The 12359-nt window shown below is 38.6% G+C and overlaps 1 protein-coding gene and 1 non-coding gene across 2 annotated transcripts in view; one reads left to right on the top strand and one right to left on the bottom strand.

Annotated features, from left to right (window-relative positions):
• m1ap (meiosis 1 associated protein) overlaps positions 1-8438 on the bottom strand; it is a 30189-nt gene extending 21751 nt beyond the window's left edge. The window contains exons 1-4 of the mRNA XM_020610131.1: positions 8212-8438; positions 6080-6328; positions 5733-5930; positions 1005-1176 (exon numbers count right to left, since the gene is read on the bottom strand). Coding sequence (XP_020465787.1) covers positions 1005-1176; positions 5733-5930; positions 6080-6307 — 598 coding nt within the window. The 5' untranslated portion in view covers positions 6308-6328; positions 8212-8438. The remainder of the gene's footprint in view (positions 1-1004; positions 1177-5732; positions 5931-6079; positions 6329-8211) is intronic.
• trnaa-ugc (transfer RNA alanine (anticodon UGC)) lies at positions 3739-3810 on the top strand. Its single transcript has one exon. It is a non-coding gene; the product is annotated as a tRNA-Ala (tRNA).
• Positions 8439-12359: the final 3921 nt, after the last annotated feature.

Here is a 12359-nt window from a genome sequence, read left to right as displayed (position 1 = left end):
ACGATCTCAGCTTCAGCTTAGTTTGTGTCTGACAATAAAAAGCAAAGTTTGTATCTTTGCTTGCCAAAGATTACACTACAAAGTCCAGGATGTTCATTGCAGTACTTGCTAGCCCTGCTACTGGCTTTGATTGATGTGTGAAAACCAAGTAGCTCTGTTTTTGAAAAACTCCAGTGGGACAAAAACAAGATTTAATAGGGGAGAACTGGGACAACTCCTTAACATATTGTTTTATAGTATGATGTAAAAATAACAAAGGCGGATATACGACAATGAACAAGACTGCAGGCAGCATTTCATAACCAACATAACTGTACCAGGAGAGTTTAAACTCATGAGCACGATGTTTCTACGCCTCAGAGAATTAAAGAGAAAACAAACTCTCAGTCAGTTCAGACATTTTCTCCCTTGACACAGGTGACTATCACCATGCAATAAATACTTCACAGGGTGCATAAATATTTTCACAAGAAAGAATTCCCTGCATGTTTACCACACCCCTTTCTTACTTTTTCTCTCCTCGCTGCATGTTTTTTTTTTTATTTCTTTCTCACTTTCCATTTCTCGGCTTTTTCTACCCTTCATTTCCACCCGATCTTCAGTGCACTCTCTACTTATTCAGACCACACTGCTTGAACCTTCACACGATTACAAAGAAAGACATCTCATTATGAAATTAGGCTGTCTGAGAAAACATGAGGATGGCGGCCAAGTTCTATAAATTGTGACATGTCTCCAGTGTTGAGTGCAATGAAACAGAAAAAACAACAACAAAAAAAAACGGCAAACTGCACAACTCAACTAAGATGATCATGAAAGCACAGGGAAAAAATATGTGGAAAGTGAGGGGGAGTCATGTTTGCTTAGGAAACAGACCTTGCTCATGTTGTTTGACTGTGTGTGTGTGTGTGTCTTCCCCATGTGTCAATGTCCCAGCCTACTAACTGTGTGCACGGCAGTTTGTGATCCAAACTTGTGTCAGTGTATATTTTGAGCTCTCCTACCATCAGTCTTAGTATGAGTGGCCTCAGGTGAGGGAGTGTCCTGGCCCCACTCTCCTGCACTGTAGATCTGTACCACCAGGAGCCGCTTGAGTGACACCAGATCAGCATCTTTGAGCCCCATTTCCAAGTGGCGGACAATGCCACGCCCTGGTTGGCTGGTGATCACAGTAACCTGGGAATATATCAAGAAGAAATGGAAAACACGTCTCTGTAAACAGGAAACAAAAAGAACTCAAAGGACATCAAAAACAATTAAAATATTTTAATTTATAGAATGGATTGAGTCACTTGAAAGAGCATAAGATTAGATGCAAATTGCCAAAGAAAAACAGACAGAGGAAAAAAAATTTGATGGTTGCATTTTTTAGAGCTGCTCTTCACTGGAAAATACCTGTTGAGACCCAGCTCACAGTACGAATGAAACAGGAAGCAAATCACCCTCTGATGGGCACAAATATACATGATAGATGCGACATGTTGGTCAAAGAGAAATTTTGACCTCACAGTCAGCAACCTCTGAGATGACTGTGAATCACCCTCTGAAAGCTATTATTCATAGCAAACGTCACAGCTTTCTTGCAGTATTTCTTATGATGGTTGTTACTGATTGCTCCTTCGACATTAGCATACCAACACAGGGGCAAAACAACATTCTGAACATCACAGCTTGATGTCCCCATCCTATAACAAATACGTGCTTGTTATCTGTCGTGAACCTATACTGCTGCTCCTCCACAACTGCATTAAACAACTTCTAGCAGTTTTAATTCTATTTTTATTAAGCCACATTGCTGTTCCTCTGCAACACTTCTTCCCAAAAGGCCACTTTTGAATTGTTCCAGCTGGCTTTCTGAAGGATCAAGTACTTGTTTTAAACTGTCATATCGTACAAAGAACAGGCCATAACATCACCACAACAAAGCATTCTTTGGATCTGACCGTAACGCTTCTCTTGTATTTCCAGAACATTTCATACATCAAATTAGTTAGTAGATTAAATACATGATGTCAGAACTGCTGCCCTAGTCCCAGCTGAGCAAACTCCCAAAAAACAGAAATGTTTTAATGACACAACATTAAAATGACATACTGTAAAACCAAGTTTTCATGGGATAAACTCAGCTTTAACTGCCCTCATGCCTTATGATCGGTGTAACTTATCTGAGAAGTCATGACTCCACAAAGGAACAAAACTTCTGTATTGCACTGTAACATGTTTTTCACTAAACCATTAATTTTCTGATGATGAAAATGTCTGCAGAATGTTTGTACATCTTAAAATAAGTATATCTGATGGGATGAAATTAGTTCATTAGTTCTGTGGCATTTATGTATCTAATGGGGGTAAACAGCTAAATTAATGTTGGGCTGATGGTGAGCACTCTACTGAATCACACTAACAGTAGCAGAAAATGATGATTATAACACAATAATTGATGTGTTCTGCTCTGTGCTTCCTGTAGTTTAGCCAAAATTAGAATCTGCTGCTAAAGTCTGACACACATCATTGAGAAAGACACACATACATAAATGCTGGAAAGGCATATATGCACAAAAGAATGTATTGTATAAACTGACAGGCAACACACACGCACAAGACCATGTCACAGCTTTTAATGTCTCTCTCTCCTAATAGTGCTATTCATATCTGCTGCTGTCAGAAACAGTGAGTCTTGGTGTAATCATCTGTTCATGACTTTCTAACAAAACCAGGCTGGATTTGAGAAATCCTCATCAACAACTTTATAGAGAACATGGTGTTCAAATTTTACAAGAAGGCCAGTGGCTGGCACATTCTTCAGCTGGCTTCATCTTTTCAACAAACATTTAAATTTAGAAAAATGAGATGTTTTAATTAATATCTGCTTAGAGTCCTTTCCCCTAAACTTTTGTTTGCTGACATCTAATACTGTGTTGTATTTCTGTCTCTGGTCTGTTTCTGTACAGAGTTTTAGCCCAAAACTGGCTCTGAATTACATAACACATATTAAAAGGAATTAAGAGTTCTGTTAAATCTGCTGCATTCAAGTGTCAGCTATGATCTTTTAATGATGGCAGCAATTCCATTAATGAGGCTATGAACATTACTGAGTGGAGTTTTGTTCAAAATTCAATAAGGAAACTGGTTTAAATATTTTGTGCAGTCAAAAGGCTGCTGATTGGATATTCTAGCAGGAAGCCACTGAGAACCACTGAAGCTTTTCTGCTGTCAGCTGTACAACTTTTTCCCAACAGATGGCTCAGCAACAGATGAATTGAGCCCATTTGCTGTTTTTGAAATGTACATGAGCTGGTTTTAAGTGGACTGTAGGATGTGAAGAGTTCTCAGCCACTAAAATGGACTGCTAACAAGGATGTTTAAAGCCTTTAAAAACATGCTAATGAGGCTCCAAATTCAATATGTATTTGCAGCTGCTAAACAGACTGAATTGGACTTGAAGAGAGCTCATTTAACAGGTTTAAGTGGAGCCTCTTCCCTACATTAGTGTGAAATACAAAGCTTGAATCTCAAAGAGGCTCTATTCAGTCTGAGCTTGTCTGCAGCCGAAGACTAGCTCAGAACTTCATAATAGACAAACTGTCAGCTATTTGGAGGAAATTACTTCATATTCAATACAGATGTGCAAATCTCACAATGGTTACTGCATGCTGTACTACAGTATTGTCATCTACTGCATGCTCAAACTGAATCCCTTTTCTGATTGATATGGATATGCTGCAAAAGGACAAATGTGGGGATGTAGCTCAGTGGTAGAGCGCATGCTTTGCATGTATGAGGTCCTGGGTTCAATCCCCAGCATCTCCACTTCTTATATAGAGGACCTCAATCTGGTTAAGGAGATACTACACTCCCTGATGCTTTGTCACATTACTGAAATAGAAACTACTTAACCATTAAGATAGCAACGTGTGTTAGGTTTCTGTTACAACTTCCATAACTGATGTCTATAGGGGACAAACTAAAGTCTGACTTTTTAGAGTAGATGGGGGAAACTGAGCTTTTGTGGTCCATGTTAGCCTAATAAGTTGGTCTGACACTGTACATTAGTAAGTTAGAGGAACAACTTTCCATCAACTCTAATTCTGCCTGTGATCACTCATTTCTGATATTAATATATCCAAACACATAACACAACCATTATCATTAAATTGTATTTGTGTTATATGCAGCAGCTCAACAGCTACTGATACCTTACAGGTATTGTTCATGATCTGCAATCAAAGCACAATTTAGTGTTCACTCGGTGGTCTAACTAGAGAAACAGGCAAAAATGTAAATGAGAATCATGGGTGTGGCAGTTAAAAAAAAAAAACACCATACACAACTGTGATTCAGCAGAGTTACAAAGCTCTCTTGTTATCACTCTATCTGCTTTATTGTTTTCCAAAGTCAGTTGAATAAGAAAGAAGAAAATTAGCCATTTTCCTTTTGTTCAGAATGCGTGGATGGGGGGAGAAACTGTAACAACTATTGCAGCTATGTTCGGTAACAGTACTTTTGTTCATTTTGTCCTCCGGCCACTCTAACTTGGCGACCTTCATACCCGAAAATTGAGATTCTCAAAAATGCTGTGGATAAATGTATAAATGCTACACTTGCACTTTCATGTTGACAGGGAAAGGTAATCTTTTTAAAAAAATAATGACATAAGCCAACTAAGACATGGCTGGCAACTGTATGATAATAAAGTATATAATACAACTTTTTGTTGTCGCTAATCCTTAATCGCTCATTTTAAATGTTAATGCAGACAGCGCATGAGCTATCATTAACCTCTATTTGGAGATCACAAAAAGTGATTTGTTTGATCTTTGGTATTGCAGTATAGTATTAAAACACTGACTATGAGGTCATCAGAGTACACGTTTTGCAAGCAGAGACTCAGAAAAGCAACTGGACTGTCCCACCCCCGAGCAGATGTTGGCTGTAATGCACTGTGCTGTAGCTTGACAACTGAAATTGAACAAAGAAGAGATTCAGTGCTTAGCTTTCATCATGGAGGTGTGTGTCTGGTCCCTAAAGAGGAGGAGAAGAAGGAGAAGTAGAGTGTAGCTCAGAGCATGGTTTATGTTTATGAGGTTCTGGGCTCAAATGCCTGCAGCACCAAAACTATAAAGACTGCACCAAACTATAGACTTAATGCACTTATAAACATACAGCTATAAACTCTGTGCCTGGTTAGCAGTTAGTATTTATTGGCACTGGTCCAATTTCTGTCAAAAGGTCTGAAAAGTGAAACTGCAAAACAATTCATAACATCTAGTGCATACTTTTAATACATGATGCCCTGGGTTCAATCCCCAGCATCTCCATTTCAGACCTTGAATCACAGAAAATAAAACCTTGTTTTCATCACTGTATTTTGTTGAGTAATATGTTGGCCTACGATAGGCTTTCACAGCCATTTAGAGTCAACCTGAGATGCATGTCATTTCAGGGTGTACTTTCTGTCCATGTATGCTGACATTTTCAAAGCATACACAGTTTGATGTTTTCCCAAGACATGGTCCACACGTGTTGAGGTGTCTATTTTGGTTTTCTGGTACATGCATAGAACTGGGATGATGCAAAATGTATGTCGCTGGACTGTAGTGGACACAGGAAGCATGAATAGGCCTTAACTGATAAATACCAATGATTTTTCTGCAATGTGTGATCTTACAGTAAAAAACAATTTGTTTTCTTGATATGCTGGGTGTGCATAAACAGAGTCTATCTGTGCTAACCTCTACAGATGTGTTGTTGCTGAACTGGTTCCTGGGACTGGTGTGTCTGATGTACTGTTTAAACTGCTGCAGACTGTCCAGCACTGCCTGTTGCAGCAGCTCGCCTCCTCTGGCTGCTCCTCTGATACAGCCTTCACCTGGAATAGACCTCAGCTCCTCCACACAGGAATGCAGCCTGGCCAGGTTACCACGAACCTGCTAGGATGACAAAAAAGGATAAAACTAAAAGATAATGTGGGTGACAGAAAACAATAAAGTCTAGAGAGTTGAGAGAGACTGTATTAGCAAAAGCAATAATAAGAAAGAGACTAAATGTTTTCTGTTGACTTCACCTTTATCAATCTTACCACAAATGGGCTGAGCAGTGGGATCCTACAGGGTCCATCCAGACTACAAGCCAGGGACAAGAAGTTATCCAGGGCATCACAGAGCACCGGACAGGTCTCTGACCACCAGGGTGGCAGTGCCTCCACAATTAGAACTCTGGCTGGTTGCCGCTGGAAAGAGGAGGACCAAAAAACCAAGTTCCCCGAGTTGGAGGAACCTGCTGGCCTCTTTCTGTTGTCCAGGGACATCTCAAAACAACAAGCAAATTCCTATACAAATGTCAAGTGTTAACAAGCAAAACATTTCATAGAGGTTTTAACAACAGTTCCATTAAATCAAGGAGGAAATCCAGTTACTGCTACAAAACATAGTAAACACAAGGACAAGCCATTGCCCTGTAATGATAAGCCCATGAGACAACAATGTTCATTGCATGTTAGCTGTCATCCTAATCATCAGCAGTAAGCACCACTGTAAAAAGAACATGAATAAATATGCTATAATGAACAGGGAAGATTATGTAAGAAAGTTATAAATGGTCCAGTTTCCCATAATTCAGAGGCTTCTTATTTCTGAAAAGGTTAATGTGAAAAAGTTTGCAAAAGGTTTGTGCAGTAATGACTCAAAAGGGTCTATTTCATGGCTGAAAGTAGCCAGAAGGCAGAAAGTTCATGAGGCATATGCAGAGACATACTGTATCTTGCCAAAAAAATTCTCCCTCAACTGGTCAAGCCACTGAAGGGTTTTTTACACAGATAAAATCTCCATATATAGCACTGAAGACTGTAAACTCATTCTAAGCCCCAATCTGAGGCTTTTACAACCTTCTATGTAATCAACATATTTCTGGAATTTATTCATTCGTTCATGTTTTACAGATTCACAAGTATAACCAGATGGAAAAAGGCAATCTGTGCACCTGCCAATACCCAGAGGATGTGGCCAGAAGGACGGAGAAGGGAAAACCTCCAACATTTCACAGTCAATCGCACCATCTGAACCCATGTCATTATGGAAATTGTCTGTATGTCTTTTTTTGTTGCTAGCATCATCATTACTGAAGAAAAAACCCTTATTTAGCTATATCAACGGCCCTTTATTTAGACACACATCAGTATTATTAGTTATTTCATTTCCACAAGTCAGTGGGCAAGAATACACAGGACCACAGACTGTGACCAAACTGCTGAAACAGAAATAAGGCAACAAATTTGTGTCCACAACACCATGACAGAGGATTAAAGAGTTTCTCGTCACTTCACTAAAGTTGCTTTTAGGACCAATTCATAACACCAGACCAGTATACTAATATGAAGATAACTGACTCAAATGCTAAGTTGTCAACAACAGTTATGCTTTAATAATAAATTATTGCAAATACAAGCAAAATGCCTTTATCAGCCTGTGTCCAAGGTCTGGTGTGGCACTACATATGCTTACAGAGGACAAGTTTGTTCACAATCCCCTGTCATATTTGATTGATGAATTACTTTGTAGATGCAAAAGCAATAACAAAAACGGTCTGCTCATTCCAACAAGTAAACAATGACCAAAGAAGCATACCTCAAAACAGAGGCAAAATAGAAAACATCTGGAGGTCTGGACTAGTCCTATAGTCAGAGCAAAAGTCACTGACAGAGCTAATCCCTTCCAAAGCTAAGTTCTGAGCACTCTTTATAGTTGGGGTTATAGAACCCCTGCTCTGTTCTGATCTTCATAGAGAAGGGCTATTTTATGTTTAAGACCCAATATAAAGGATGTATTATGTGAAGGGTGTGTTTGTCGTTTTATCTCATGCCTTTCTCATCTGTCCCTGACTCAGCTCTCCTCTTCTAATCCAGACTATCCTTCACATTTACCATGTATCTTGTAGTGTTCTGTATTTGTTCAGCTGAATTCTTTCATTGGCATAAATGCACTTTACAAAGAATATAGATTTCTTGTACACCATGCCTATTATACATAACCCAAATAAGATAACTAAATTCTCTGCATTCGTTTTCCTGTACCTTATTTTATTTGACTAAAAAGTATTGACTCTCGTTAAAAGCTAGCTACACATACAGTCAGATTCAATTAGCGTTAACTCTATTATTTCCAGTTTAGCTAGCATGTAGTTATTTTAAATCACATTTTGCTAACTGTTAGCTACCTTAGTTAGGTTAAGTTCCCTCTCAGTTGGCTTCTGCTGGAAGAGTTATATAAAAGCAATGAATAAGAGATGCTCTTTCTGTATCCGCATACAGGTTTGAGAATCAAAACAGCAAACGTCAATGTGACAGCTAACTACATAAATAGCTAACTGAACAGTTTCCTAGCTAGCAGGCTAACACTACCTACTGCTAAGTTAAGCTAACGACTGTACCCTAAAGAAATGGCTCACGAGTAGCTTCTGCTCAGCAGCGCGAGGCCTAAACCCAAAGATTGTCTATAATAAAGATGAATCACTTTTTATCTTATTAAGTCCTTGTAGACATGTAACAATAATATGCAATCTCCAGATTCCTCTCGTTTTAGCTAGATAAAAGCACAGTAGAGTGATGAATTTTAAAGAGAAGAGTATGATAACTCAGGCTGACTTGAAGGTAATTTTTAATTCTTTGCAAAAATATATACAATAATTTAATGATATAAATTATAATATAAAATTTACTGAAACAATACGTTTAGTCAATAAGTTTAAGCAATTTCTCAAGCAAAACAATCATCCTTCTCATCAATCATTCTACAAAATAAATGTGTGAAATAACAATAACACTGAATTATTGTTAGGTGCAGTTCTTTTTCAGGTTGCTGTTTATTGAAAGAGTTTCCTAAACTTCATTAAACAACTTAGAATTACATGCACAAGAAACACCACAATTCACCATAACCTCCTGCCTTTTTCTGGATGTTAGAAAGAAACATTTTTAGAAATGAAGCTTGTTTCAAAGGTTTTACCTCTTATATCCTGCTCCTCCTTCATGTGGTTATTTATATTCATCATTTATGATGACTATAGAAACAGATAAATGAGAAGCCAAATGCAGGAACAGGATGAAAGAGTGATATGGAAATTTGTTCCTGATGGTTAGCCTGCTCAATTCTCGTGCTTTCCTGTAGTCAGTGAGTGTGTGCATGTATGTGTGAGAACTTGCAAGCTACAATTAAGCTGTGAAAGAGAGCAAAGATGGAGAAAATACAAAGATGATGAATGCATGTGTTGGTGTGTGTGTGTGTGTGTGGTGTATAAAGGGTTTTTGTAAAGTGCTGTGGCCTGTGTAAGAGGTTTTGGTGAATGCTTGGTTGTGAAATAAGAGCTGATTGATGCGCAGTCACATAGTTTTCTCTTTCTCTTTTTCTCTCTCTTTGACAAACACGCACACTTACAGTACACACAGTGCAACATGTTACTTTGTCAGCGTGCATGATGTTGATATGAAGAAATGTGGAACATGCACATCTGTTTGTGGGAGATAAGATGTTGCGTATGTGTTCGTATTTGAGAAAGGAAAAATGAACTTCTGCCGACTCTCAGTACCTGGCAAAACCATTTCAGATGATTTTTGCCCACTGGATGTTCTGGTTTGACAGCACAGTATGTCTGTGTAAGTGTGTGTGTCTTCATATGATCAGAACTCAGTGTTGCTGGTTGGGCAAATGGCAACCTTCGCCCTTCCTTCCTTCCCTCCTTCTTTCCTAGTAAAACAGTTCATCACACACACCTATCCCTCACGTTCTCTACTTCCATTTGCTTTTCAGTTGCTCCTCACTTCTGCTCCTCTATATCCCACCTGCCTGTCAGTGCACAAAACTCTAATTTTATCTGTAATGTGAATACAGTTCATGACATTAACACAGGGATGCATAGATTGTTTTATGAGAATCTTCCACTCAGATGGATGTTGAGCATTTGCTCTCACATAAGAAGGCCTGTGAAAAGGGATTAGGTGCCCTGATATGACTGGAGCTTAGTTGCACTTAAGGCACAGACACACACTTAAAAACATTCACGTGCACATAATAAAATACACACGTGCCTCCTATTTTAGTTGTGACGAACACACATATTTCTAGGTCAGTATGAGCTTTGCGACAGTGTACTAATCCGCTATGCCTTTTTCATTTACTCTGGGGGAGTGGGGGGAATGTTTGCCCAGTAGTTTTAGTTCTTATTTTGTGCACTAGTTGCTTTTTTGGTCTCGTGTGGTTCTTGCACCGTGTTGACTTTTACTTGTGGGGATTTTTTTTATTCACTGTGTGATTGAGGTTAAATTAATGTTAAGCCAGTTGTGTTAAGATGTATGCTGCTTTGAGAAGTTTTAGTTTAAATCCCTAAAATGGGAACAGGAGCATGAAATTATAAAATCCCCTCAGTGCATCCTAGCGGTTTTAGTTGAAGAGGGTCAGATGGAACAAATGTACACATTAGAGCTGGGTCCACTGTCATTTTTTGTGCTATTACAGTATAAGCTCTATAAAAATGTCACTGCATATAAGTCCACATCCCTAATATATGCATGTAGCTGTAGCTTGCAAATAATATATCTTTAAGGAATGGTTTGATCTTATGGGAAATATGTTTGTTCACTTTCTTGCTCAGATTTAGCTAAGTAGATAATTGACATTCTCACATCTGCCTGCTAAACATAAAGCTGCAGCCAGCAGCCAGTTATTTCAGCTTAGCATAAAGACTAGAAACAGGGAGAAATATAACACCCAACTTTACACAAGATGCCTGACTTCTACTTAGAGAAACTACTGCAGGTATTTGCTTGCTTGGTTCTTTAGATAGGGGCTTTTTTTTAATGTTGAAACTAATTTGTTGAAGGCATGTACGAATGCACATTTCTGAATCATTTCACAGAGCAGCTGCAGGAGCCCCGATGACTAAGAATTTGAAGATATCTGCCAGAAATGCACGGCAGGGTGCTTTGCTACTTTACAGTAGTTAAAGTCTACCTGATGTGAAGCACAAATGTAAACCTGCTGAAAGTGGCATGAAAAAGGATTTACCTAAACCACCTGAAGGCACTCACCCACAGGAGGAAATGTGGCTGATGTGACACTGCAACCTGATGTTTGAAGCTACTAGAGTTCATACATGTCACTTTGCAAACAGTTTAATTAGAGAAGCTCATTGTTCTCTAAATAGTAAATTATTGTCATGAAATCATTTTTGCCTCTTTATAATAGTGTATAACAAGTGGTAACTGTGAACCCTCAGGGCAGCTGAAGTTTGAACCTTTGTGGAGGAGTGCACTGAAAAATGTTAGGAGAGTAGTTGCTATTGCTAAGATAAGGAATGATAACAAATGTGTGTCTGTTCACATTACCTTGTTTTCTGTGTTTACTGCTCCAGGGTATAGGCTAATAGAATCGGACAAAAAAGATTGGGTGAATGTACTGGTCAGTTCATACATAACAATGCTCTTACCTTAATGGGAGCATTTTACAGTAAAAGCCTTTATGGCTTAATGGTCTAATGGGAGTTCTTCTTTCTTTGACATGGATTACATGTAGCTGAACAAGGAGGACATCAGTATCAGATAACACAGTCTTTATAGCCAAGAGTTTGACCAGTTGCTTTACATGGCTCCATAAATTTCTATTTCAGAGCAGATGATGTTCTGTTCTGTTCCATGCTGAAACAAATAAGCCCAGATGTTTTCCAGACAACAGAAAGCTTTATCTTCATCTTGAACCAGAGTTCATGTAACCAGAATGCTTAGCGTGTTCAGCGGGGGCCATTAATATCTTTCTGAGTGCTACTAAGTGGTGCTCTCGTGTCTTTTTAGGAGTACATTTCCTAGCAATTTACATAACTGAATGGTTTGAAGTATAATAACTTCTATTTTTGACATTTTTAAATCAGCAATGAATCAAATAACTATGTAATGTGAATGGGGTCACTTGTAGAGACAAACCCACAGAGCATTAGCCCCAAACTCTGCAGCTCCCCTCAGCCCTGCAGAGCCTCATAATGTCATTCAGCTCATTGGTGTGGTGTTACAGCCCACAACAGGCAGCCATTTTAATTTTTTCAGCAAAAAGCTCTGGTAAACCCATTGTACACTACATGGTAAGTTCTAAACAGCAGAGGGACAAAGACAATGACTAGCTGGTGAACATAGTGGAGAATTTAGCAGCTAAAAAGCCAGATAATTAATTACCTCATGAACTCATGTGTGTTGACATATCTACTGTCTTTACATGCTTGAAAGAATAAATCAAATCAAATCAAATCAAATCAAACTGATTGAGACCAAAAACTGAGCTAAAAAGATTCATTCATTAATTCAACTTCAAAGGCAATAATAT

This window comes from Monopterus albus, unplaced genomic scaffold, assembly GCF_001952655.1.
Source record: "Monopterus albus unplaced genomic scaffold, M_albus_1.0 scaffold104.1, whole genome shotgun sequence".
Taxonomy (NCBI): Eukaryota; Metazoa; Chordata; class Actinopteri; order Synbranchiformes; family Synbranchidae; genus Monopterus; species Monopterus albus.
Note: the sequence above shows the minus strand (reverse complement) of the source record. Positions and strands in the feature narration are given on the sequence as shown.